This window comes from Microtus pennsylvanicus, chromosome 12, assembly GCF_037038515.1.
Source record: "Microtus pennsylvanicus isolate mMicPen1 chromosome 12, mMicPen1.hap1, whole genome shotgun sequence".
Lineage (NCBI taxonomy): Eukaryota > Metazoa > Chordata > Mammalia > Rodentia > Cricetidae > Microtus > Microtus pennsylvanicus.
In genome coordinates this window covers 11,506,118-11,531,265 of record NC_134590.1, presented here as the reverse complement: position 1 = coordinate 11,531,265, position 25,148 = coordinate 11,506,118, and the positions used below count along the sequence as shown (strand labels likewise).

Below are 25,148 nucleotides of genomic sequence, written 5' to 3'. Positions count from 1 at the left end.
TTAAACCTGGAGAACATGGTAACCCAGCATTCTAGAAATATTCTGTATATGTGGATGGGTACCCTCAGTGGAACCATTTATTGCTCTGTAGTTTCTGGGGAAACTGGATAGAGTAGGGGCCTTCTTTGGGCCATTCTACATACTTTTAGGAATGGGAGATAAGTGGGGGTGTGTATGTGTTACTATGGAGAGAGAGAGAGAGAGAGAGAGAGAGAGAGAGAGAGAGAGAGAGAGAGAGAGAGAGAGAGAATATAAGTCTAAATAGGAATATGTGGACTAATAAGGCTTGAAAGTCAAAGAAGGAATCAGATTAGAATGAGATCTATTTAAAGTGATAGAGTCTAGGGGCCAGGAGTGTAGCTCAGTAGTAGTTGAGTGTGTGCTTAGCATTTCAAAGATCTTGGGTTCAGTCCCCAGCACCTCCCCAATTAAAGACTAGCTTGACAGACAAGGTGTGGTTGCACACAGTGGTGTCCCATACTGCTTGGGAGGCTGAGGCAAGACGATTACTTAAACCGAGGAGTTTGAGGCCAACATAAATAGCACTGTGAGCTTTTGTCTCAAAATAGAAGATAGAGCAATTATGAAAATCCCCCAAATATGTTTATATACATTTTCCTTTGGGATTCACCATTTCTTCAAATGATGGGTGTGATGATATTGACAGTCTAGAATTAAGCAAGAGGCAGGTCTCTGGGCATGACTGTGGAGTATTTCCTTGACTGCACTGATGGAGGTGGGAAGCCACACCCATTGTGAGATCGCTCCCTGGATGGGATGCTGGACCACATAGGTGGAGAAAGGCCGAGCCAAGGCCTTCATCCATCTCCGTGCTCCCCGATTATGCATTTGATGGAACCAAATGCTTCAAGGTCCTGCCGTCTTACTTCCTTACCGTGAATCTGAACCTTGACCTGTGAACTGGAGTAAACCCTCGCTTCCTCAAGTTGCTTTGCTCAGATATTTTATCTCAGCAACAGGGAGAGAAACTTGAGACAACGGGATTGGTGTTGTCTTTTTCCTTTTGCATCTTTCTGAAATTTTCAAATACAAAAATCTTGGAGGCAATACGAAGAAAACCCATCTTTAAGTTGGGCTCCAGTAGAGAGCACTGCAGTGTCTGGTCAACCTTGCCGGGCTGGTTCAGTCCTTTCCCGCCTCTCCCAGGCTCCACCCTTAGGCTGTACAAGGGTTGTGTCTGTTTGGTTGGCAGGAGTCTGGGGTCTGCAGCTAACCTTCTCTTTCCCATTTGCCTTGCAGCACGGCACAGAGTGGAACTCGGCCCCATGCACTGTGTGCTCCTGCACTCATGGAGAGGTGAGGTGCTCCCACCAACAGTGCTCTCCCTTATCGTGTGGACCGCAGGAGCTGGAATTCCTTGCTGAAGGAGCCTGCTGCCCCATTTGTGTGGGAGCAGGAAGTGAGTATCAGCTGGTGGGCAGGGGCCCTCTCTGTCTTTGAGGTTACAGATGACATCTTTTGTCTTGTCTTTCTTGCTCGGTGTGGTTCGGAGATTCTGAATTCCCTTCCTCTTTGAGCCAAGGTGGTGTGGCCTTGAATTTGGTCGTGAGTGATGCCTCATAGAATGGGATTGGCACAGATCTTTAGGCTTCATTTTAACTGTGGAATTCTGCTGGTCTCTTATTTGCACATTGTAAACAGAGCCTCTGCTTTTATTTCCCGGCCACCCAGACCTGATTTATCTCACAGAAACTATATCAATCACCACACTGTCTGGTCAGTGGCTCTATCATATTTCTAGCTAGCTCTCATCTCTTGAATTAACCCATTTCTTTTTTTAAATTTTTTATTTGAAAAAGAAAACAAACTCTCTTTTTTCATTATATATACCAAGCCAAGTTCCCACTCCCTCCGCTCTTCCCATCCCCTCCACTTATCCCCCCCCCCCGCTACCCCCATCCACTCCTCAGAGAGGGTGAGGCACATTGCTTTGGGCAGGGTCCAAGGCCCTCCCTACTCTGTCTAGGCTGAGCAAGGTATCCATCCAAAGAGAATGGGTTCCCCAAAAGCCAGTACACGCAGTAGGGAGAAATCCTGGTGCCACTGCCAGTGGCCCCTCCGTCCTCCCCAGCCATGAAACTGTCACCCACATTCAGAGGGACTAGTTTGGTCCTATGCTTGTTCCTTTCCAGTCCGGCTGGTGTTGGTAAGCTCCCATTAGCTCAGGTAGACTGTTTCAATGGGTGTCCCCACCATGGTCTTGACCTCTTTGCTCATATTTTCATTCTTCCCACTCTTCAACTGGACTTTGGGAGCTCAGTCCGGTGCCCTGATGCCCGTTTCTATTAATCTATGTATTGCCACAAGGCTGTGGCTTGCTGATAAGGTTCTGGCATCTTTCTCCTTTGGCAGCTACATGGCGTCTCCCTGACTCCATCCTCTTTCTTCTTTTATCTATACTTGGATTTCCTGCCTTTCTATATTCTGCCGTGCCATAGGCCAAAGCAGCTTCTTTATTAACCAATGGCAATAAAACAAATTCACAGCATACAGAGGGGAATCCCACATCAGCATATTGTACCTTGACCAGCTGCATCTCTAGTTTTTCTTCCAAAGGAGCAGAGAAACAGTCTCCTTTTATTGAATTTTATGGGGCCCAGGTCATTTCTCCTTCTCCCTTGATAGGCAGAAGGCCAAGACCTGTTCTCCATGAAGTACTGCAACTTCTGGTTCTGTCATCTGGTCTTTGATGCAATGTCGTTCTCTAAGACAAGCACAAAGTCGGGGAGGGGCTCCCTTCATTATATTTCCTACAACCTCGCTGAACAGATTACTCCTGCTATAAACTAAGACACACTGCTTTCTGTCAGCAAGCTGGGGGAACGCTTCCAGACCTGTCCTTTGAACCCATGCTTTCTCCATGTATCCGTTTCATTATATTTTAGAGACGCATGTCCTGTTGCACTTTCTTAGGTATTTGTATGGACTTTATTACAAGCAGGAATTATATCATCAGTCCGTCATGCTCTTTGCTGACATGTAGTGATTAGAAAATGATTAAGATGCTTCTTTCATTCTGTATTGGTTGAGAGTCATGCTCTATTCTTGTCTTTTCCCTTTATATATATCCCTTGTTTCTTCCCAGTCCCTGGTTATTCTGCCTCTGAGGCCTTTGTTATAGATAGCCATACCAGAGATTTAAAGGCATGACCAGGAAACCATGGGTGTGGAAAGTCTACCTGTGTGTGTCAGGACTCACCCATCAGATGGTATGAGGACTGTCAGCACCTTCAAGTAACATAAGCCTGAATGTGAAACCACACAAGCAGCCGAGTGGGTGTAGCACAGGATGGTGATGCCTCATTTTCTGGGGTTCACTCTTAAATCTTAGGAGCATTTTTCATTGGTTCTCTATGAGAAAGACATACTTAAGACATTTTTCCTCGAGATTAGAGATTCATTCAGGAACAGTTACTTAATGGGTAAAAATGCTACATTTTCCGCTTAAAGAGTAAAGGAAGCTTCTACTTTGTCTCTCTGCATGGAGAAATTCTGTATTTTCATCTTCTCCCATGGGTCTGCGAACACTCAAGGGTGAGAGGAGCTAACCCCCTCCCTAGCACCTTGTGCCTCCCCCAGAACATGGTACAGAGAACACATGAACAAATGCTCCCTCTTGGGACCGACTTTCCTGAGCAGGTGAAAGGGACTGGTGTATCTTTGTTTGGACTTCTCGCCCAGCTTCACTCTCCTAAACCATTGGCCAAAACAACTTCATTCATTAACCAATAAAAGCAACACACATACAGAAGGACATCCCTTATCACATTGAGTTTGGTTTGAGACAGTGTAGGAGAAGGAAGCTTCTGGAAAGTGACCAGAGGAGGACAGTCAACTGGGTGCTTTCTCTACTCTCTGATCTAGCCAACTTTCACCTCGGCATCTGGCTCCAGAGTCTTTATTGATAAAATGCAATGATTGAGATTTTGTCACAAACACCACGACCCATACAGTGGCCCTGGGCCCAGTGCACTCATGTGGTCAGCTTTGAGACCAGCACATGGATACTGACCTAGTCCTGTGCCTTTGTCCTTCCAGAACCCTGTTCCTACGAAGGCCACATATATCAGGACAGAGAGGAGTGGCGACTGAGCCACTGTGCCAAGTGCGTGTGCAGGAATGGCCTCACCCAGTGCTTCACAGCTCAGTGTCAACCACTTTTTTGTGACCAGGTAAGGAGGGACTCTCAGAGCCGACTTCTCGCAGGGAGCTGCCTGGCGAAGAGTTTGAAGAGTTGGTTTTTTTGTTTGTTTGTTTGCTTGTTTGTTTTGAGATCCTGTTAGGCGCCCACCTAAGATGATTTTTCCCCCTCTTAGAAGCTACGAATAGGCCTGATTACCAGCCATTTAGTCAAATTGCTACACAACGACACTGAACCTGAGGGCTACACATAAAGAAGCCTCCAGCTTGAAATGCAGATGTTCAAAAAAAAAGTAAGGCTAAACATCTGGAAAGCTGGGTAAAAAGATAAAGTTTGTTACTTTTCTCCCATGTTTAGGTGTAGTTTGCTTTTTTAAAGACCTAGGCATGCTTTTGAACATGATTATCCAGATGTACACCATTTAATTCTTATAGGATAGTGACTCAAGTTCCCAAAGTGTTTTCCCAAGGGGTGTTCACGTCAGAGGGATCATCTTCATTTAATGCTGATCCAATTTTCACAGCATTAGGCTGTTCACACAAATCTAGAGGAGAGACTCCGTTGTCAATATATGTGGTGCAGGCAGTGTTTTATAGTTTTCTCCTCTTCCAGAGGCTCCTAAGGACGTGCTGGGAAAGTTGACAGATAACGGTGAGAGAAGTTTTGCCTCCAGTGGAAAAACAGTTCATTTTTTGATCCAAGGAAAAGCTGGGGAAACCAAGATTTAGTTGCTACAGAGTAGCACTTTGTGTCAAATAAAACAAAATCAATAACGTGGCATATTGTGACAATTGGGCAATACTTTAAAGGCAGACGAAAGGCAATCAGCCATGAAATGCTAAGTGCCAAATCTAGGGAAATGTATCTAATTGAAAGACTGGATTCTAGTACCTACATTATGTCTAATTCTATGCCCTTGCCCCAGCTTTCAATTCATCAACAAGTCTTGTTCCAGCTTTTGATCACATGTTGGACAAGGCTGTCATGTTGGGCGGGACATGTTAACATGTGTCATAGTTTATTCTTCCTATATAGTGAGGGCGTGGAGGGAGGAGGAAAGGGGGAGGCTGTTGAGAATCTTCTGCTTTAAATTGTAAAATGACCATATATTGCATGCAAGGGCCAGACACTGGAATAATTGAAAGTACTATTTCTCATGTTGAAAGGAGTAACTATGTACTCTTTCTTCATTCGTAGTATCCATTCCTTGTTTATAGCAGTGTATATAATCAATGTAAAAGGTGACATTCGGTGTGATACCTCAGGACCAACTGATACATGAGTGACCTCAGTCACTTCTGTATTCTTAAGTCATTTTCCATCCACCTGTCCGTCTGTCCGTCCATCCATCCATCCATCCATCAACCATCTCCCAGATCACTTAGAACCACTTAATACTAATTTAATACCTCTGTGAAATGTTAATTCCAACAACGACATAGAGGAGTCCTGCAGAATTGGTGTTGTTGATATAGCACCTAATCCCACCTATACCCTCAGAATTGCCAACACCACCACCAACAACCACAACAACACACTTCTCAGGTGTTTAATGTGTACCAGTTCTTTACTTCAAGGGTTTTGTAATTCTTGTGACAGCCCCATGAAGTAGGAGCAATTTCTACCGTCTTCATTTTTGTGGCCAGAAAAACAGAGGCCGGGGGAGGGTAAGTAACTTGTCCCGGGTACAGTAGCCAGCTCTTCGTGCCTCAAGCAGTTCTGTATCTCCAACTCAAAAGATCACTCCCAGCACATATTTAGTTCACAGTAGCAAGAGCTGCAAACCTAACAGTCAAGTGTGGTCGAGCGTAGCTTAGATGCTTTTGTTTATCGAATGTAAGGGGGAAAATATAAGTTTGCCACTAGAAACATTTTCTCCAAGTTGAGCTCTGGAACGTTTCTAACTTGTTGAAGGATTTCTATGACTTACGAAGTTCACTTGTTCATTTGTTTGCTTTTGTTTTAATTATAGGAGGAGTTTTTCCCACTAGTTAAGGAAAGCTTGGGAATGGCAGAGAACAGAACAAAAATAATCCCTGATGCTCGATTTCTTTCTTTGGCAATTTGTCCCAGTCCTGATAGACAATGGAGACTCATGCTTCATGGGATGCTGATGATCACATTCTAAAAGTTGGTGATTATCCACAGAAAAGGAGAAGATGTATTCCCTTGATGAAATAATGAATTCAAATGGAACTTTCTCCTCTCCCTTTTTGTCCAGATACTCTATCAGCTGAACCACAGCCCCGTCACCTTTATCATCATCACTAAAATGATCTTTGCAGTCTGATGAGACATGATCCTGGCGATATTTAGTTGGTTACTATGCTGCAGGGCATCTATCTATGCCAGGGCCTTAAGTATCTGAGGCAAGTGCCCCATTCCTGAGCCACATCCTCAGCCCACCAGCGGGGTTGTTTTGGTTTAAATACCACAAATTTCTCATACTATTGATTAACCTAAGCCATTTGAACTTCATCTTTAGGTATCTTTACCAAGAGATTATTTGTATGACCTCCAAGCTTTTAAACATTTGAGAAACATTTTCTTGCTTCCTGTCTACATCAAAGGCAATTTGGAGTCTGAACCTAGAGGGCTGAAGAGTCATTTCCTCTGGATTTTGGGTTCCAGTGTCACAGAGAAGTCGGAGGCCTCTCTTTTCTCTGCTTTGGCCCTTGTTGCAAGACATACAAGCTTTCCCTGTACTCTGTTCTTACTCAAAGTGCCCGCCCGTAACCACCTTCTGGTCTCAGGTTTGGGGCTTTGTTTGAGGAGAGGATTTAGGGGGCACCCCTTACTTCAATACCCCTCCCCGGAGGACCAAGGCATTTTTTTTTCTTTAGTTCTCTTGTAAGGTGCCTCATTTCTAGTCTGTAATTTACAACTAGGATTGCAATGATGTATTCTTGTATGATGTTTCTAAACCCTTGTAATTCAAACATCTTCCGGGATATTTCTCAGTGAAATACTGTTTGGAAAAACCCATTCCCCCGGTATGAGAGCTGTCTGCCAAAGATACAAGGCCCTGGGCCACTCAAACTAGGGAGATAGATTCATGATCATACAGAGTGGAGTTCGCTGAGGACTTAGAGACAGATTGTATCTTGGATTTTAAGATGGGTGGGTTCCTACTTGCTGAGGCAGGAGGAGGTTACCTGCTTGTGAGCCTAAATGAGTGTGGGCCATACCAGGATGTACGCAGCCTTTCTCAAAACCCAGCAATGTATCAGACATCAGAGGTCAGCGCACGTGCTTGGGGAATCGGATGATGATGTCTCATGGGGTCTGAGATGCATGCCAAGTTCATCTGGTGAACAGGCTGGTAGAATAACCAATATGGCTATGGCCGTTGTCAATCTGAAGCTTTCCGTGTAGCTTTTCTTATCTCTTGCCTTTAATATAGAGCCTTTTCTTACTGTGCTCCAGTGTTTTGATGTTTTTTTTTTTTTTTACGTTTGGTTTTAGGGAACCACTTTGGTTCCAATTTTTGTTTCTGAAGAAATATTTCTGACTCTTCCCTTGCTCTACTCTTTCTTTCTCTGTCATTTTCTCATTTGCTACTCAGTCTCTCTCTCTAGCTTAGAGGAGATCTTCTTGTTTTTATATCTGCTGTTTCCAGAACTGCAGATGCAGAGATGGGAGAAGAACAGAAGCGAAGACCTTGTTTGTTGTCCCGTTTGTTGCTTTTAGATCACCCTGTCTCTTCTTGCACAGCCCCCCCATCCTATCACCCCCACCATCCACTCTCATCAGACCCCACCATAACAGGCTGGCATATTCCAGTCAGAGAGGTTATCATAGTGCACTCAAGGCTCCAGGTTCAATTCCCAGCACAAGAAAAAAGTAAGTGGAAGAAAAGACCCAAAGAGGGGTCTGGAGAGATGGCTCAGTGGTTAAGAACACTGACTATTCTTCCAGAGGTTCTGAGTTCAATTTCGAGCAACCACATAGTAGCTCACAACTATCTATAATGAGATGGGGTGCCCTCTTCTGGGGTGCAGATATACACACAGGCTGTATACATAATAAATAAATAAATCAAAAAAAGAAAGAAAAGAAAAGACCCAAAGAGAAAAGAGAAATCGTAGGAGTGTGTTTCTTCCGGCCTTTCCCCCTTAATGAGTATTGCTGAGTCAATTAAAACAATACATTTTCATGCTCTGCTTTGATTGTTTTATAGCTCTCAATAAACAGCCTTGAAGTCAAAGTCAATAGAAGATGTTTCATTTTCTTATAATTCATTCTTTGGGGTTTTCTCCCCACATCTGGTTTTCATACTTGATCAGGAGAAATCTTTCTTCATTCCCTTCCTCATGCTACAATAATGGTGGCCTTTCCTCCACGAGGTCCTTTGGATGCGTGGCCAGATGCTCAGCGCTCAGGGCTGGGATCTACTTTCACTTGGTGTAGCCGTGCTGTGTGCTGAGTGAGATAAGATCTCTCCCATTTCCGCTGCCTGATCCGCTCACCTTCTGAACACAAGAAGCAAACCGCCATCTCCTGCCGGTGTGCACTACCGTCCCCAGGGCCTTTTCCGTTCCTTTGACATTTAGCCACCCAGGTTCTTAATCACTTTCTGTGACCCCTTGACACCCATTCCTATTATGTCGTGTTGTTGATATTATGGGCTCTGACTAGATGTAGAAAGATATGAAGGGCTGAAAGCCTGTGCCTGGCACTCTGCCTGCCTCGTTTGGCAGTCGGTGAGGACTGAGCCCTGATCCGGAAAGGCTGGCTTTGGGGAGAAGTGTGATGGCTCTTATTTGTGCTCCTTCCTAAACAGCAAGAGAAGGCCACACAGCGTCTTACAGTTGGTGGACTTCCCAGCAACGACGGGAAGATGACTGTCAGTTCTGCTTTATTTGTGGTGACATCTCTCTGGTATCCTCCAGTGTACTCTGATAGAAAAGTGTTTTGTCAAGACTCTCCCATGGTGCACTGTAAACTTCATTATCATACGAGTCTTTATTTAGGGGCAGCCATAATTCGATATAGCCTTCCTGGTAACTCTGCCTTCCCAAATGTAATCACATTCACCATATTTTATAGTACTGAATCTTTGCAGTTATGGAGGATATCATATTATCCAGGGCATATATCTTTCTACAAAGGGCAGGATTGAGTAGTTTTCAGCTTTGTGTGCAATACAGTTAAAATAACTGTTCAAGCTCTGCCATTGTAGCATAAAGATGATAGATAACATATAGGTATATGGGTGCGTGGTGATAATCCAATAAAGCTTTATTTATAAAAATAGGTGGTAAGATGGGCATGGTTTACAGTCCATAACTTACTGGTCCAAGTTCAGCCCTGTATTTGAAAAGAGTACCTGAAAGCCAGAAAAATATATGTTAAAGTCTTTGTAGTGGTTATATTTGTCCCGTGTTTTAAGAAAGACTGACACAGGGATTGAGGAGGTCGTTCAGTGGTTAGAGCACTTCCTGTTTTTAAAAGCATAGGATCTGAGTTTGGGTCTTAACACCTCTAGCTCCAGAGGATCAGAAGCCTAATGCTGGCCTCTGGATAACCACACACACACATATGCACACATATGTAGACACATATGCATGAACAATAAAATAAACATTTTCAAAAGACTTAACACTGAGTCTGCTTAGGAGATACAATGAGCAAGGTTTAGTTCATTTCTTCACTGCAGCGAAGTTACTGGATTTTGTGACTCAATGTATCCACCACTTTATTTCATCAGCCAAAATTTCCTCGAAGAACTCTGAAATCAAGACGTGCCCAGTTTTCTCGTTGCCTATCCCATTTTCACGCAGTCTGTTGGCCATCAATGATCATAATATTTTATGTATAGACTAATAAGATATCTCCACAGAGAAAAGAGATGCTGTTTTAATCCCAGAGGTTAAAGCATTTGCAATAGACCTGTCAAGTAGTGATGCGGAAACTTGAATCGCAACGTGTAACTGTGTTAACTGATTGTGGAGGTGTATTCCTGGAACTGTCAATGAGAAGTTGACATCATAGGACCCCTCTCCCTTCTGTCTCAGCTATGCTGTTCTTGTTCTTCCAGAAGGAGTACCAAAGTAACTATGGTAGTAAAGCCTTCTATACCATCTCCTTGTAAGACAAAGTGGAGGCACTGTTCTGGAAGGTTGTCTCTTCTGTGTAGCATGTATCCCTTTTTAGTCTTGACAACTTAGGTTCTTCTCATCCTCCTTTCCCTTTTAATCGATCCTCTTTCCTGTATTGAAGAAGGCTGTGGGGATCAGTGGGAAGCTGACTCTGTGTCAGTTAAGAGGGTGTGGTTGCTGTGACAACAGGGATAAGTACCTGACTCTTCTGGGGTAGTGGTTATCGTAGAGATGAAGATGGAGAGAAAGGGCACTGGGGATGGTTCTTCAGCACAGGATCTCCATCACATTTCTCTACACTGTCTATTCTAAGATTTTTAAAGGGTGATTGACTCTTGATTGTGTTAAGGACGTCCCCAACACACCTGCATAAACTTATGGGTTCATCCCAATGCACCTAGATAAAAATATGGATTAATATCAAGGTGCAGAAGAATAGTAAAACAGTTGATTAAGAAAAGGGCTGCCTTTGCCTTTGGGTTTAGATGCGAGTCAGGAGCGCACATATTCTTAAGTGTTAATGTGGTCGGGGCTCTGGAGTTTTGTTTCAACCATTTACCATGAGTAGTCAGCCATATAACCTTATACAAATTATACAGCTTGTCTACTGTTAGTGTTCTCACTTCGGCTGGAATAAGACCATCTGCCTCATACAGGAATTGGGATATGCCTGGTGAAGACTACTATTATTTGATTTTTATAGTTATTTGTGCTTTGATAGGTGTTAGTAAAAGGTGGGGCATGCGCACTCTTCCTAAGGTTCCGACTGACCTTGAAAGTCTGATGCCTGCTGGAGCCCTGGGTTACAGATGAATGCTGGGTGACAGGAACTGCTGTCCCATGTGTCTGCACATGTGGCTGAGATGGCTGTGAAGTAGATATTTCCTATGGACGTGCATTTCATTAATCCTTTCTTTTGGTGGCTTGTCCCTTGTCGGGTGTCAAGGATGAAATCGTCGTCCGAGTCCCTGGAAAATGCTGTCCTCAGTGCTCAGCGCGATCCTGTTCTGCAGCTGGCCAAGTGTATGAGGTAACCTCTGTGTGCCCCGCACGGGTGTGTTGACATATGTTCTCACACTTCTGCCCCATGCCTTCTAACCACAGAACCTCCCAACCCTCCTCTCTGACTCATTGCCAGGATTAGTTACTCAGTACATAAATGGCTTTTATGAAAATGGCCCTTATGAAAAAAATTAAGCTGAAAAGGATTATAAATATGAAAGAATGTGCTGACAAGCAGAATCCAGTTCGTGAACCTTGGGAAAGCTTACTGTTCACACGCATGCTGAAGAGAAGAGGGGGGTATCTTTTGTCGCCAACCGTTTGTGCTGTTTCCAGCCTCTGGAGATGTTTGTCTCTTGGGTTGGATTTTATACACTGATACCCAATGACACCTATGCCCATATAGGAAGAAACATGGGGATGGCAGAGTAGACAGGTCAGTTCACTGAGAGATTAAAGGTTGAGAAAACTGGAAGTTGAGTGTTGCTATTGAAACAGTCTAGACAACCAGGCCTAACCTGTAGTATGTAGTAACCTGTATAGTAGCTAGCAAATCGAGGGAATGAATAAATGTTCTGTCTTCGGAGTGCTCAGGTGAACCAGAGTCACATTGTTCTGAAGCAGAACATGGAAGCAAAACAAAGTCAGCTTATTTTCTTTATTTTCTTGCTTGTTCCGTGCTCTAAGGAAAGGAAATAGAAACTGGGATTGTGGCAATAAGGGGAATCTGGAATGAGAGTCCCACTAATTCTAGATGCTTCTCTTGAGATCGTAATGAAATAACTAGTTGGAAAAGGATGTTCACACTAAGGTTTGTTTTAGTGTGTGTGTGTGTGTTTCCGTGTGTGTTCTCTCGGATGTGCACCGTGTGCATACCTCAAGTTTTGAAGTACTGAAGAGGAAATTGGATCCCTGTAACTAGATTTATAGGTAGTTGTGATCCACTGTGTGGGTGCTGGGAACCGAACTGCGGTCCTCTGCAAAAGCAGCCAGTGCTTCGAGTCACCAAGCCTTCTCTCCAGCAGTGGGGAACTCTTTGTGTGTGCTGTGTGTATACTGTTTGGCACAGTGGTCTCATTTGGTATTTTCATTGGGCAGGTGTGTGTGAGGTTAATTTTCTTTGAGAGACGAGTTTGGAAACTGGTCGCTATGTTTGGTTGCAAGTCTCAGAAATGCCCCAGTAAAAGTAACTAAAATGGTAACATTGTAGACAACAAGATGTCCCAATAGGGAGGGATCTTCAGGGTTAATCAGTTCAGGTCTCTGTGTTGTCCCCATGTGAATATTTGCCTCAATCATGTCTCCTTGTTGTCCCCTGGATGACCTTTTATTGCCAGGAAGTCAATGCTCACACATGCATTGCTACTGCTTGGTGAAAGAAATACTTTGTTAGAGAATAATTTCTTTGACCTTTAATATTTGAGCAAATCTAGGACTCCTATACCCTAGCTGCAAGGGAAACTGAGAAAATAAGCTTTTATCAGAGACTCCTGGCAAGGAAGACCTAAGGGATAAGGAACTGACCAATAGGGTCTTCCTAAGTCCTCTAAGTGCTGGATAAAGTGACCCTCAGCAGATTATATCCATGTAATCCAAATGCAAATTTATTTGAATATTCATTGACTTTTCTCTTACAGGCCACTTCTACCTAAGCAATCTCAGGAATACATTATATGTGACTACATTAAAAAATGTAATGTAAAAGTATGTTGAGCTTCTGTTTGACGCATGTGGCCTTTGACGTGCTGCTCTCCCTTTTCCTTTCTCAGCATGGTGAACAGTGGAAAGAAGACGCCTGCACCCTGTGCGTGTGTGACCAGGGTGAGGTCAGGTGTCACAAACAGGCCTGTCCTCCGCTGAAATGCGAAAAGGTATTTGAAAGTGTGTGGCTTGCTCTCCTAAGCTTGATTCTGGACCATTTTAGAAAGGCATTTCTTAGTGTACTGTGTCCTTTGATAGAATCAAAAGCCTTAAAGAATGTGGAATGTTATACAAAGATATAAAGAGCCTGCCTCCCGACCGGAGAGCTGAGGTGGGAAATCCTTCCCCCGGGCCAGCAGGGGTTGTGTTACACAAGGCCAGTGTTCTGTGTCTCTCTCCCACCCGATGACTCCATTGTCTCCGAGGGACTGTCCCTTCCCTCACTGTTCTCGGTCTCTCCAGGGTCAAAGCAGAGCCCGGCCTCATGGGCACTGCTGTGAAGAATGTGTGTCTCCTGCCAGAAGCTGCTCGGCCGGTGGGATCCTGCGGTACCCGGATGAAATGTGGAAAGGCTCGGCCTGTGAGTTCTGCGTGTGTGACCAGGGCCAAGTGACCTGCCAGATGGGAGAGTGTGCCAAGGTGGCCTGTGGCCTGGTAAGATGTGACAGCATTTCCATTTGTGCGGTGGCAGCTCCTTCCAGCAGATGGTGGGTGTTCCTTCTTCCCTGGCAGCAGAGGGGATGCCAGGCTGATGGCTCACACTTCCAGGGGCCTCGTAGCACAGAGATGCTGGGGAGGGAAGTGAATGTCACGGACGGTTCCGACCAGCTTGGAGCAGTCCCTGGAGCTTTTGTCTATCAGTGCATCTGGTCAGATTAGAAGAGCGGAGCCAAAGGCATAAAGGGAAGGACATGATGTGGGACATTAGCCTGTCAATCGGTGCAGCTGGACCTCATCACTAGTGGACTCTCGTGTTTGGTCTGCAGGTGTGCCCCCAGCAGGGCTCTTTCTGCAAGCTGCATTTAGTAGAAAACACCCATGAGCCCTCCTGTGGACTGGGAAATAAAATTAAATGTTTGTTCTTCCATCCTCCCTCCCTCCCTCTTTCCCTTCCTCTCTCCCTCCCTCCCCCCCTTTCTCTCTTTCTCGTTCTTTCTCTCTCTCTTTTAAGGAAGGAGCAAGGGGGAGCTCATAAACAATGAACTCTGCTGACCTCTGTTGACTTCTGCTATCCACAGAATTTCTAGCCATTTCTCACATAGCAACCTCTTTCTTGACTTCAGATGTATATTTTAGGGAAATTACTGCCCTCCCCACACCTTTGAACTCAATTTTGACCCATGACTTAAAAAAAGAAGATGCTTTTAAAGTTCCCTCCTCCTCTTGCCGCTCCCATCCGCCCCTCCAGTTTCCCTCAGGGTTTCAACTTGAGGCCTTTACAGAGATCTGAAGCATAGCCATCAGTGAAGGCATTTTTCCCCCTGGTTCCTCTCCTCCACTTCTCCGCTCCTCCCAGCACTGGGCCTAGGGAGGAGCAAGCTTCCTAACAAGGCTGTCATTTACAGCTTGGTTTTGACTTGGCTCCCTGAATCTAGATCTTGGCCAAGCTGAAGCATACTTGAGCAGAAAGGGCCTCGCCTTCTCGTAGAAGTATTCACCCCCACACACCTTTTCATTTTTTTTTCCTGATGTGAGGGGAGTCTGAATGGTTGGAACGAGTTGAGAAGAGTCTCAACGAGGGCCTTCTCCCTCCTATGCCATCTTCCCTCTGCATCTGAGGATGCTGGGTTATTCTTCAAGGTTTAGTTTGTTGAGTATTCCAGGGTTTTTGAACAAATGTGGAGAGGTGACCCTGGTAGGCTGGGTTTCTCAGACACCGCTTGTTAGTCCCCCTCACAGACAGGAGCATAGCTCATTTCTCTGGTAGCACCTGTCTGCGTGTCTGCTGGCCCACTTGGGGTAGGGTGACACCTTATCGTGTGGACGTAAGGGCAACGAGGAGCGGCTGTTAGGGTTGAGGGTGCCTGGCTTCTCCGGTCATTCTCTCATCCTCTGTTGGCCGTGGCCTCATGGATTGAGGGCTTGAAGCCTGCAGCCCATTTCTCCAGTCGTTATTCTCTTCCAGAGTGTCCATGTACCCCAGTTTGTGTACATTAGTATATTCTAAGCTGGAAACACTGCCAGTGGTGAAATTTTAACCAAAATAGAATCGTAGGAAACAAAAAAAAATACTCCCAGACCTTTTTCAGACACATAATTCTGAAATTAGCTTTGGTTAATGGTCTCGTTAAGGCCTGGTTATCCTAATAGCTCCTTAATTTCTGCTTTGCTTGTATCACTGGTGATAAAAAGATGAAAAAGGCATACCATGACCTTGAGAGTCCCTGGGATTTGTGGGAAGCCAGACACATAAACAGAAGTGATTCTACCTGGAGGTCTGCAGGAGCACCGAGGATTATGGAAATATGAATTGAATGCCATCCGAGCTCCTGAGGGAAATGCCTGTGAGGGGCCAGCACTGCTGGTACTTTCTTCAGTCCCGCCCTGCGCTCTGCTCCCCTCTCGGATATGTCAAGGTCATTTGACTTGTAATCCTGGAGACCAAGGTGCATTGGATGCTAGTCACACATCTTCACTGAGCTGCAGAGACGTCACTTTCTACTGGTGACAATCACAAACCTCCCTACTGTTGCTTATTACCAGATCCGTTCGCAGCAATGCTCCGAGTCGCCTTGAAATCAACGTGCAGTTTGTCCTTGTGTGAAAAGGAGGAAATGGCACGTTCTTTGTCTCTGATGTTTTTCAGTAAAGTCCCTAGACGCCGAAACGTAAATTGATCAGTGTTAGACTAGCACGGTATGATTGATTTCGTATTTCCAGATATTATAGTGTCTTTGAACATATATTCAGATGAAGAGATCACATTATTTCTTTCTTCTTAAAAGGACCTATGGTATACAGGTAAAAGATGCTGTATGGGGAGGAATGGGCTTGTAGCACAACACACTGAAGAGAGAAGGCAAGCGTAAGCAGGTCGGGGTGGGGGAGGCTTTCCTTCCTTCCCACTGGAGGCCATCCTGGTCCAATGGGCGTTAGATTGACTTCCAGGGTCGTCCCTCCATTGGGCATAGATAGCCAGTGGAGGAGGTCTAACAGATTTGATATTGAGAGTTCACTTACAAATGAAGTGAATGAGTTTGTTTCACAATTCTGTTCAAAGCAGAAGTCAAGTGCTAGTTGGCGGGTTCCTCACAGCAGTGAGTTGAAGTGTTTGGGGACAGCAGGCTTCTATAAATAGTAAATCTGTTTAGACCCTCCTATGTCACCCAATCGGAATCCTTGTTCCCCAGGAGCGGCACTTTTTGGTATTTACTGTTCTGTGCAAAGGCTCAGAAAGGCTGCCTTCTTCTCTCTTTGGGCTGTGGGAGCTCCCAAGCTCTGCCATGCCTTTTCTTTTTAATAGAAGTACATACTCTGTCTTGCTTCAAAATATTGTTTTAAGCAACTTAGATTACACGCATATAAACCCTCTTATATGCTTTGAAAGTAAATTTCAATCTGATTCTCCAAGATGCCATCACTGCAGCTGATTCTTTGTGTTTCTGGAAAACAATTTATATGTAAATATGCCCGATCCCTATGGCACCCGCTGCTCTGGTGGCCTCTGAGTGTGAATTTTGATGGACAGCCATCCAAACAGCTCCCTTCTTTTTCCAATACTTCTAGGAATTGTAAAATGTTACAACCATTCTTACGATTTTGTGTTTGTTTTAGAAATTTATGTTTACCTTCATTAAAAAGGAAACTTATATTCCTTTGAGAAGACCTTGCAGATTCTACCAGAGAGCCTAAAAATCCATTCTTAATGCTGCAACCCAAAGACAACTCATGCTTTTACATTGTGTTTTTCTTTAGCAGAGCCTTTTAAACATAAACTATCCTTGTTTAATATGAGTATTTAGTTTTACAGTGCTGTTTCTATTTAATGTGGTTTCTATACTTTGAAATATAATATAGAGCCCCCAAGCTGAATATTAAATATTTAAAGAAACAGTATCATTCAACAGAAACTAAATGAATCTTCAGAAAGCAGACACTGCTTTGACGAACACTGCAGCCTCCCAGTGTTAGGTGTTACTGTTTACATAGACAAAATTTCAAACAAAATTTGTGATTTAGTAGCCTATTCGCTGGAACGTGGGGTTGCAGTGCAATTTAAACTTTCTAATCTACAGAATTGAGAATTATTTAGATTTCTTTAAAGCATCAAGCATTCATTATTTGGTAATAAAAATAAGTTGAAATTATTAAAGTGGGAAGATCCTGTAAGCAAACATCCATCTTCGGAATGTGGCATTTCCCTTTCTCCTCCTATAATTAAAAAGAAAATTAGCTGTAAGTGGGCTAACACTAAGAGTTTCAGAATGATGAATAAAACTTCCTCTTCTGCTACTTAATTTATGCCTGAGCCTGCATCTGTGCATAAAAGGACCATCTTATTTGGTATTCAAATACTGGCTTGATTTGCATGCTGCCATTGACACTGAGGTTGGGAGTTCTCACTGTATAGATCCGAGATAGCGGGCTCCTTCTGCCACTCATCTTTGCTGCGCTATGTCGTTGCCTTGACTGTTCTTCTTACTCATGTGAGCTCCTGCTCGTGGGTAGGTCAGTAGTTATGGCGTGGGAGAACAGAACACACGCCCATATCATCAGAACGAGGGAGAACACGCCCTTGGAGAGTACCCTGGGATGCGAGGAGCTGTCCCAGAGGAAGCTAACTGGGGTGGGTGTAGGGTGTGGGAGGCGATGGGGTTGTGGTAGGGGGCACACCCAAGTAAGCGGTGGGCTGAAGCCGGGAGTACGTGGAGCTTCTCATTCCAGTCAGGAACCCAGCTGCTTCTCGATTTAGCCCTGCTACCTGGAGATGTTAATTTGATGTGTACCGCTGCAACTCTTATTCCTACAGGGTGAAGAATTAGTTCACTTAGAGGGAAAGTGCTGCCCAGAATGCATTTCAAGGAAGGGTTATTGTGTTTATGAACAGAAGTCAGAAATTGTGAGTATCGGGTTAATAACAGAAGACTATTAAAATTAATAGATCAAAATTAACTTAATAAGAAGATCTTTATATTCAGCAAACTATTATATATACACAAAGAATGTGCTAGGCATTGAGGATAGAGGACTGAAAACAGCAGATGGCGTCTTTTCTCATGGTGGAAGGTACTTTCTAGTGTAAGAAAATAGACATGCAGACAGACAGACATGCGCACGCACACACACACACACACACACACACACACACACACACAAAGCAGTGGGGTGCTGAGCTGTGGTAAACAATGGTTTCTTCTCCTTAAGATGAGTGGGGAAGTCTTTTGTGCCAAGAAATCTAATCAGGGTGGGGTGGAGGTGAGAGTCACATGACTATCTGGAGGATGGACCAGCAGGAGAGACCACAAATGCACAGGCACAGAGGCAGGTGCCTGTTTGGCATGTTAGGAAATTGCAGGACTGGTTAAGTCTGGAAGAAAGGGCATGGGAGAAGAGCTAAGAGATGAGGGCTAGTAGGAGTCTGAAGACTCAAGTCAAGACAGTTGGGAGGTGCCTGAGAGCTTGGAGCTCTGCAGTCATGATCTAACTCGGAAAAGATCAGACTGCCAGTGTTGGGAGATGTTTTTAGTTGTCCAGATCAGCAGTTCTCAACCGGTGGGTCATGATCCCTGTCATAACAGTAGCTTATCAGAAATCCTGGATATCCGGGACTTACATTATGATTCATAACAGTGAAATGATACACTTGCAAAATTACAGTCATGAATTAGCAACAAAATAATTTGTGATTGGGGTCAGTACAACATGAGGAACTGCATTAAAGGGTCACAGCGTTAGGAAGGTTGAGAACAACTGCTCTCAATGAAGGTTGTCAGTGGCTTGGTTTAAGGATGTACTAAATAATGGCCAGTCCCTAAATTCACTTTTCAGATAGAAATGGTAGCATTTGGTGAAAGCAGGATGGTTTGGTGGGTAAAACGGGTTTGGTGTGTAAGCCTGACAATGAGTTAGGTTCCTGGACTAATGCCCAAAGTTGTCCACAGACCTGCACATGAATACTGTGCTGTACACACACACACACACGCACACACACACACACACACACACACACACACACACACACACACACACCCCAATACTCCCCAAGTGTACACTAAAAGTAAAAGACATGGCAGGATTTTGATGGATTGAGTGTGGGGTGAAACTCCGCTTGCTAAAGATTTATTTCTTTGGCAAAGAAAGAGATTACCTTGATCCTTTTCAATTTGCCTTACATTCACACGTGCATGCACAGACATGTGGGACCAGAAGTCAGTCTCGGTGTCGTTTCTCAGATGACACGCACCTTGGGTTTCTCACCATCTGGAGTTCACCAAGTAGGCTAGGCTGGCTGGCCAATGAGCTCCAGGAATCTGCTTGTCTCTGTCTACAAAGTGCTAGGATTGCAAGCCTGTGATCCACTCAGCTTCTTTACGTGGGTGCTGGAGTTCAAACTCAAGGCCTCATGCTTATGTGGGAAACACTTTGCCACCTGAGTCGTCTCTCCAGCCCTGCCCTGGTTTTAAGGCTCATGTTTTTCATATGGCTTTTGGGATGTTGATGGATGTGTTGTGTTTTTAAACATATATCCATTGATCATCAACACAGTGGTCTCACTGGCCAATCAGAGTAGGCTGGAAAGAATTGGGAGTCATTGCTCCGGCTGGTAAACTGACAGCTCTCGGTTGCATCCGTCAATGTGCCAATGCTTCTGTATAGTCTCAGAGGTAACAGTGTAAGGTCAGCAAGGCAGGCTGTAAGATGCCTCCTATGCCACACACTGATCCTTAGCAGAATACTTACTTTCCTTATATAGTGAGGATAAAAATGACACTCCCCTCCTGGCCTGTTCAGACATAGGTGCAAAGCACTGAGAGCAGCCGGCTGCTAATCTTTAGTTGAAAACACTGATAATTTTAGAATGCTGTCATCACTTGTCTCATGGGGATATTTATTTATCCTTATTCTAAGAATTTAGGAACTTAATGCTTCTCTATAAATGTTGAATTTGTGTTTCTTTTCATAATATCAGTTCATCCAACTCATTTTTGGAAGTAATTTAAACCGAATGGAACTAAAGAAAACTATGTGTTAGAAATAAAAATGAATCTTCATAGTAGTCCTGGTACCATAAACATTCAAGCGTTCCACTTACAGGTTTAGAGTTCTTCACCTTGAAGAACCTGTATGCAGAGGGGAATTGAACCTGTGTGCTCATGTTCAAATGAATAAGAACAGCCAATATGTCAGCATATTGTCCTTACCCCAGTTGGGTTGCTTTCCAAGCTTTCCATGTAGACAGATTTTATTTCTATTCATATAAAATGAATAAAGTTGCATGCCGCTTGGTGGCAATGGATGGCTCCTAATGGAAAAATTGTCCTAATGATGTTTCTAATGGGATCATAAATACATTTCTCTTTCTTTCTAGATGTCTTCAAATGCAAGTGAAGTTAAGCATATTCCAGTAAGTATGGATTTTTAATTCATGCACAAATCCTTACAGAATTGTTTTAAGTAAGGACTTGCATGAATTTACCATAGGGGACTTGGTGTCTTAGCATTTTCCATAGCTATGTTTGATCGTACTATGGTTGGAAACTAACGGTGTTAACGAAAACCGAGATTTCTATACACTAAATTTGGCTCTTTTCTTTTGCTTATTTGTCTATAATTGATAATTACATTTCACTAACCACGGGCACCTACACACATCCTTTCCCTTCTGCTGGTGATTTTCTCCAGCCTATACAAGATAGATTGTTCTCTGAGGGAACTCTGGGAATGGTCCCTTCTTGAAAGAAGAGCTTCTTGAGATGGTGAAGGGTCATTCCCCAAGCAGCCGGGCCTTCCTTCTCTAGTTTTTTAGATCTGTGGTGCTCTGTGTCTTCTCTTAAAGGCACAGTGTATGTTTATTCCTGCCAGCAAGCTTCTCATCTTCAGTGTTAGTGGATAAGTGTCTGTGAACCCAAGCCGAATATGACCGCTTCCTTCTCATGACGGTGCGCTTCAGTTGTCTGACATTTTTCCGTTCACTTTGATAAATACCGTCAAGTTCACGGCTAGTGATAGCTTAGTTACCTCAGCAAGCATTTTATCAAGACTTTTATTTTACAATCTACTCTCCTATTTTCTCATCTTTCCTCTCTGATCAATGCAGGGCAGCCTGCAAAGGGGCTTTGGTCTCATTCCGATTTCCAGGGTCAGTGGATTGTCAAGGAAATCACTTCCAGCCTCAGAATAGATCCTCTGTCAGACTATTTGTGCATATCACCATAATTTGCTTGGCCAGAAGGGATATTTTAAGTAGAGAGATCTCCTGGCTCATGTGTAACCCACAAAAATGGACGTGAGGAAGCTTTAATTTTGAGAATACAATGACTTTCTTGTTATTCCGACTGTAGTAACCATAAGGAAATGCAGGGTTTGAACCAAGCTTCTCACTCCTATTATAGAGATTGTGTTTAATGGAGCCAGTAACCACTAGGTACATCAGGCAATGGTAATGCCGCCTGGTGGGTTTTGTTTAGGCTTCAGGGCTGAAATGTGTTGAAAAACACATCTTAAATTCTTCTTACCTATTCTGCTTGCCCAAAGGTACCTCACAGTTTATCTCCCGAGTGTGCTTAAAATCTTCCCATTGATGCGGCACATTAAAAAAACCCAATTAAAAACAAAGGAGAAGCACCATGTTTGTTAAATGCCTTCTTGTCCAATGGCATGGCTGGGAGGGCTGGGGCTGATGGCGTGCCTCTACTAGCCCCTGTGGAAGCTTGTTGTTCTGCCTCAGGAGTTTCTCTTTCGAATCTCTGTTCCTTGTCACTGTCCTCACTGTCCCCCACAGGACGGGGAGAAGTGGGAAGAAGGCCCTTGCAAGGTCTGTGAGTGCCAGCAGGCTCAGGTCACCTGCTATGAGCCATCCTGCCCGCCATGTCCAGTGGCCACCCTTGCCCTGGTGGTGAAGGGACGGTGCTGTCCGGACTGCACACCAGGTAGGTTCGTGTGCCATTTAGTCCTGCTGAGGTGATTTTTTTTCCTGTCAAGAAAATTCAGATATATTCTTGGTTTTCTTCCCATTTCTTTTTAGTTGCTCAAGTTTGGGAGTTTGTTGTTTTCTTATTTTTTTTTGGACAAATTATTCTTATTATTAATCTTTACAGAATTCATCTGGTTGGAACCATATAACTTTGGGCAAGTCATTGGCCCTTCCAATGTCTTAGTTTTTTTTTTTAATTATTAAAGGTGCCTTCTTTATCTTGAAAAAAAAAAGTTTTGTGCTAGTCCAGGCCTATCTGACTTCTGCTGCTGAAAAGATAAGAATAGTTCTACAAAATTTGCCAGAGATGTTTCTTTCTTATTTATTATTTTTCTTTTCTTTTTTTTTTTTTTTGGTTTTTCGAGACAGGGTTTCTCTGTAGCTTTGGAGCCTGTCCTGGAACTCCCTCTGTAGACCAGGCTGGCCTCGAACTCACAGAGATCTGCCTGCCTCTGCCTCTCGAGTGCTGGGATTACAGGCGTGCGCCACCACCGCCCGGCCTTATTTATTTTTTTAAGGTGAACTGTGAAACAGATGGCTCCTTTTGCAGTTCTCAAATGAGGTTTTAAAGTTTCAAGACTCATTAATTTCTTCCAGAAGAAAATTTTATCTACATGTCTTGCAGTTGTGCTGTCTAGTCACCTGGGGTTGAATTAGTTCCGGTTAGTCGTCATTGGCAGGCACTGCGACGGCCCCAGCTCAGCACTGAGTCTCCCCTTGCACAGCCCCTTCTCAGAGACGAGTGGCTTTCTGCCCATTTGTATTTCCTAATTAATTGTTTCCGTCTCTGAGCTACAGGTTCCCACGCTGGCATCTGCTCACACCAGCACCTTGTTTTGGCTAATCAGAGTTTCACTGGAGACTGTATCCAGGGGAAAGGAGCGGAACTTCATATTTAATTATGGTGCCTTTGCCAAAGTGGCACTCTGGGCTTTGCAAAACAAATATTTAGCATGCCATGTATGATAACACTCACAGAAATCAGGATCTTGAAAACTTTAAAACCCCTAAACAGCCCTGTGATGACCATTTCCCCTGAGATGGATGCCACTCCTGATGAGTGTGAACAAGATTCAAGATTTTGAAGAAAAAGAAGAAAACTGGCATTGTTTGCTATGCACTATTTTTAGGACTTACGGGCTATATGTCTGAAGTCTCCATGCATACCAGGCTTCAGAAAAGCCCCTTTGATGCTATAGTGACTGAGTCCCATAACTAGGAAGTAGTTCTGTTATTCTCTAGAGTCGGTGCAGCAGGCAGAACATGAAGGAGCCCGTTCCTTCAACATAGTTGATTGGAGACTCTAGAAGATGATGATGGTGTTTCAGACCGCGTAGGTCATGGAATCTCATGTCGATGTGTGTTGTTGCTCTATGGGATCATTTTGCACCCGGGGTCTAATGTTTTCTGTCCCTCCTATTCCATATAACGTTCGCGTCCTGTGGACTCTTTGTACTGAATTCCCTTCTTTGTTCTTGGTTTTAGTTCGTTGCCACTCGGACTGCTTGACTTGCTCTCACTCCCCAGACCACTGTGACCTCTGCCAGGATCCCACAAAGTTGCTGCAGAACGGGCGATGTGTGCACAGCTGTGGGCTGGGCTTTTATCAAGCAGGCGGTGTCTGTTTAGGTATGGCAACCCAGAGGTAGGGTTATATAGGGCTAAAGAGATTGTCAGTGGGGTTTATTCTGTAGCTGAGCCACGGTATTGTTACAGAAGAGACCACAATACAGGGAAATAACCACCTAAAAGTTACAACAACTTATAGGTATCTTGGCCTCATTGCCTTCAGATTTCTTTCTTTTGACATTTTATAGATGCTCCAATATTTCATGGAAGGTGGGGGATGTGGGTACCAGATGACTGCTAATAGTCACGCTGATTTCTTTCATTTAGAAGACGTAAAAGATGGTAACGTCCAGATGCTTGCTGTCATTTACTACAATGCTCAGTTAATCCAAAGTGGAAGTTTCCGAATTGAAGTTGATCTTCAAAGTCATTTACTAGAAGTTGCCAATTCTGCCCTCAAGGATCCAGTAGGCCAGACAGAATTTGTTGTCTTGTTTCATGTCACACAGATAACTACTAATGGAGCTTCTCTGTAGAAATTATCAGAGGATTCAGAATGAGTTCAGCTACACTACGGAATGTTTGTGCATCTGAGAGCATCTTACCTAGCAAAGCTCAGCTTGGTTGAGGTCAGAGCCTGTTGCCACCTTTACCTCTGACTTGTGAAGCTAAAAACCCATTTACTGGTTTATGGCCTGGCTGTCAATAGTTAACTTCCTGGTTCCCTCAGAAGGTAGTGATGAGGATTAAGTGTGTGAACATTGTTAAGGGCGTTGTAGAGTGTCTAGGAGACAGGCGATTCTTATTAAGGGTTAGCTACTTTCATCACTATTATTTTAATTTTTTTTCTTGATTTATAGTCTTCATTCTTTTTGAAGGATGTTTAGGGACATTCTTAGAAAACAAGGTGGATAATAAAGGTATTAAGGACTATTAGATAAGTAGAAAAAACCAAGGCTTTTGAGCCAGACTGGTTTCAAATGCCAGTATCTGGTGGCTTTGGGCAGGTTATTTAATCTCTGGCGCTGATCTCTCATATGTAAAATCAGGATTAATCATGCCTACTCTGTAGTGTTGTTGTGCAGATTAAAGTGTCCACATCTACAAAACCATGGCACAGTGCCTGGCATGAGCTATCTAGTCTAAAGAATTGTTTATGACCCAGAGCTTCAGGATTGGGGTCTGTGAGAGTCAGCTTGGGAGTGGTATATTCCAGCTAACCTCCGGTCTTGTTTTTCTTCTCCACCTTGTCTGGGGGAAGCCTGCCAGCCCCAGTGCTCCGCGTGCACCAGTGGACTGGAGTGTTCATCTTGCCTGCCTCCTCTGCTGATGAAGCAGGGACAGTGTGTGTCTACCTGTGGGGACGGCTTCTATCAAGACCGCCACTCCTGTGCAGGTAAACGCTGGCTGGGCTCCAGGTGGGTGTGCTACAGAGAGCTGCCCCAGCCCCAGCCTGTCATAAACTGGAGGCTGACAGCAG

General features: G+C 44.1%; 1 protein-coding gene across 2 annotated transcripts in view; it reads left to right on the top strand.

The window, feature by feature from the left end:
- Positions 1-25,148, top strand: part of Fras1 (Fraser extracellular matrix complex subunit 1) — a 406,459-nt gene that overhangs the window by 171,737 nt on the left and 209,574 nt on the right. For both annotated transcript variants that reach the window (XR_012907226.1, XM_075942834.1), the window contains exons 5-14: positions 1,261-1,420; positions 4,060-4,193; positions 11,210-11,293; positions 13,035-13,136; positions 13,429-13,620; positions 17,936-18,025; positions 20,495-20,530; positions 21,908-22,055; positions 23,585-23,728; positions 24,930-25,064. Coding sequence is in view for 1 of the 2 variants with exons in the window: in XM_075942834.1 (XP_075798949.1) it covers positions 1,261-1,420; positions 4,060-4,193; positions 11,210-11,293; positions 13,035-13,136; positions 13,429-13,620; positions 17,936-18,025; positions 20,495-20,530; positions 21,908-22,055; positions 23,585-23,728; positions 24,930-25,064 (1,225 nt within the window). In the remaining variant the exon portion in view is untranslated. The remainder of the gene's footprint in view (positions 1-1,260; positions 1,421-4,059; positions 4,194-11,209; positions 11,294-13,034; positions 13,137-13,428; positions 13,621-17,935; positions 18,026-20,494; positions 20,531-21,907; positions 22,056-23,584; positions 23,729-24,929; positions 25,065-25,148) is intronic.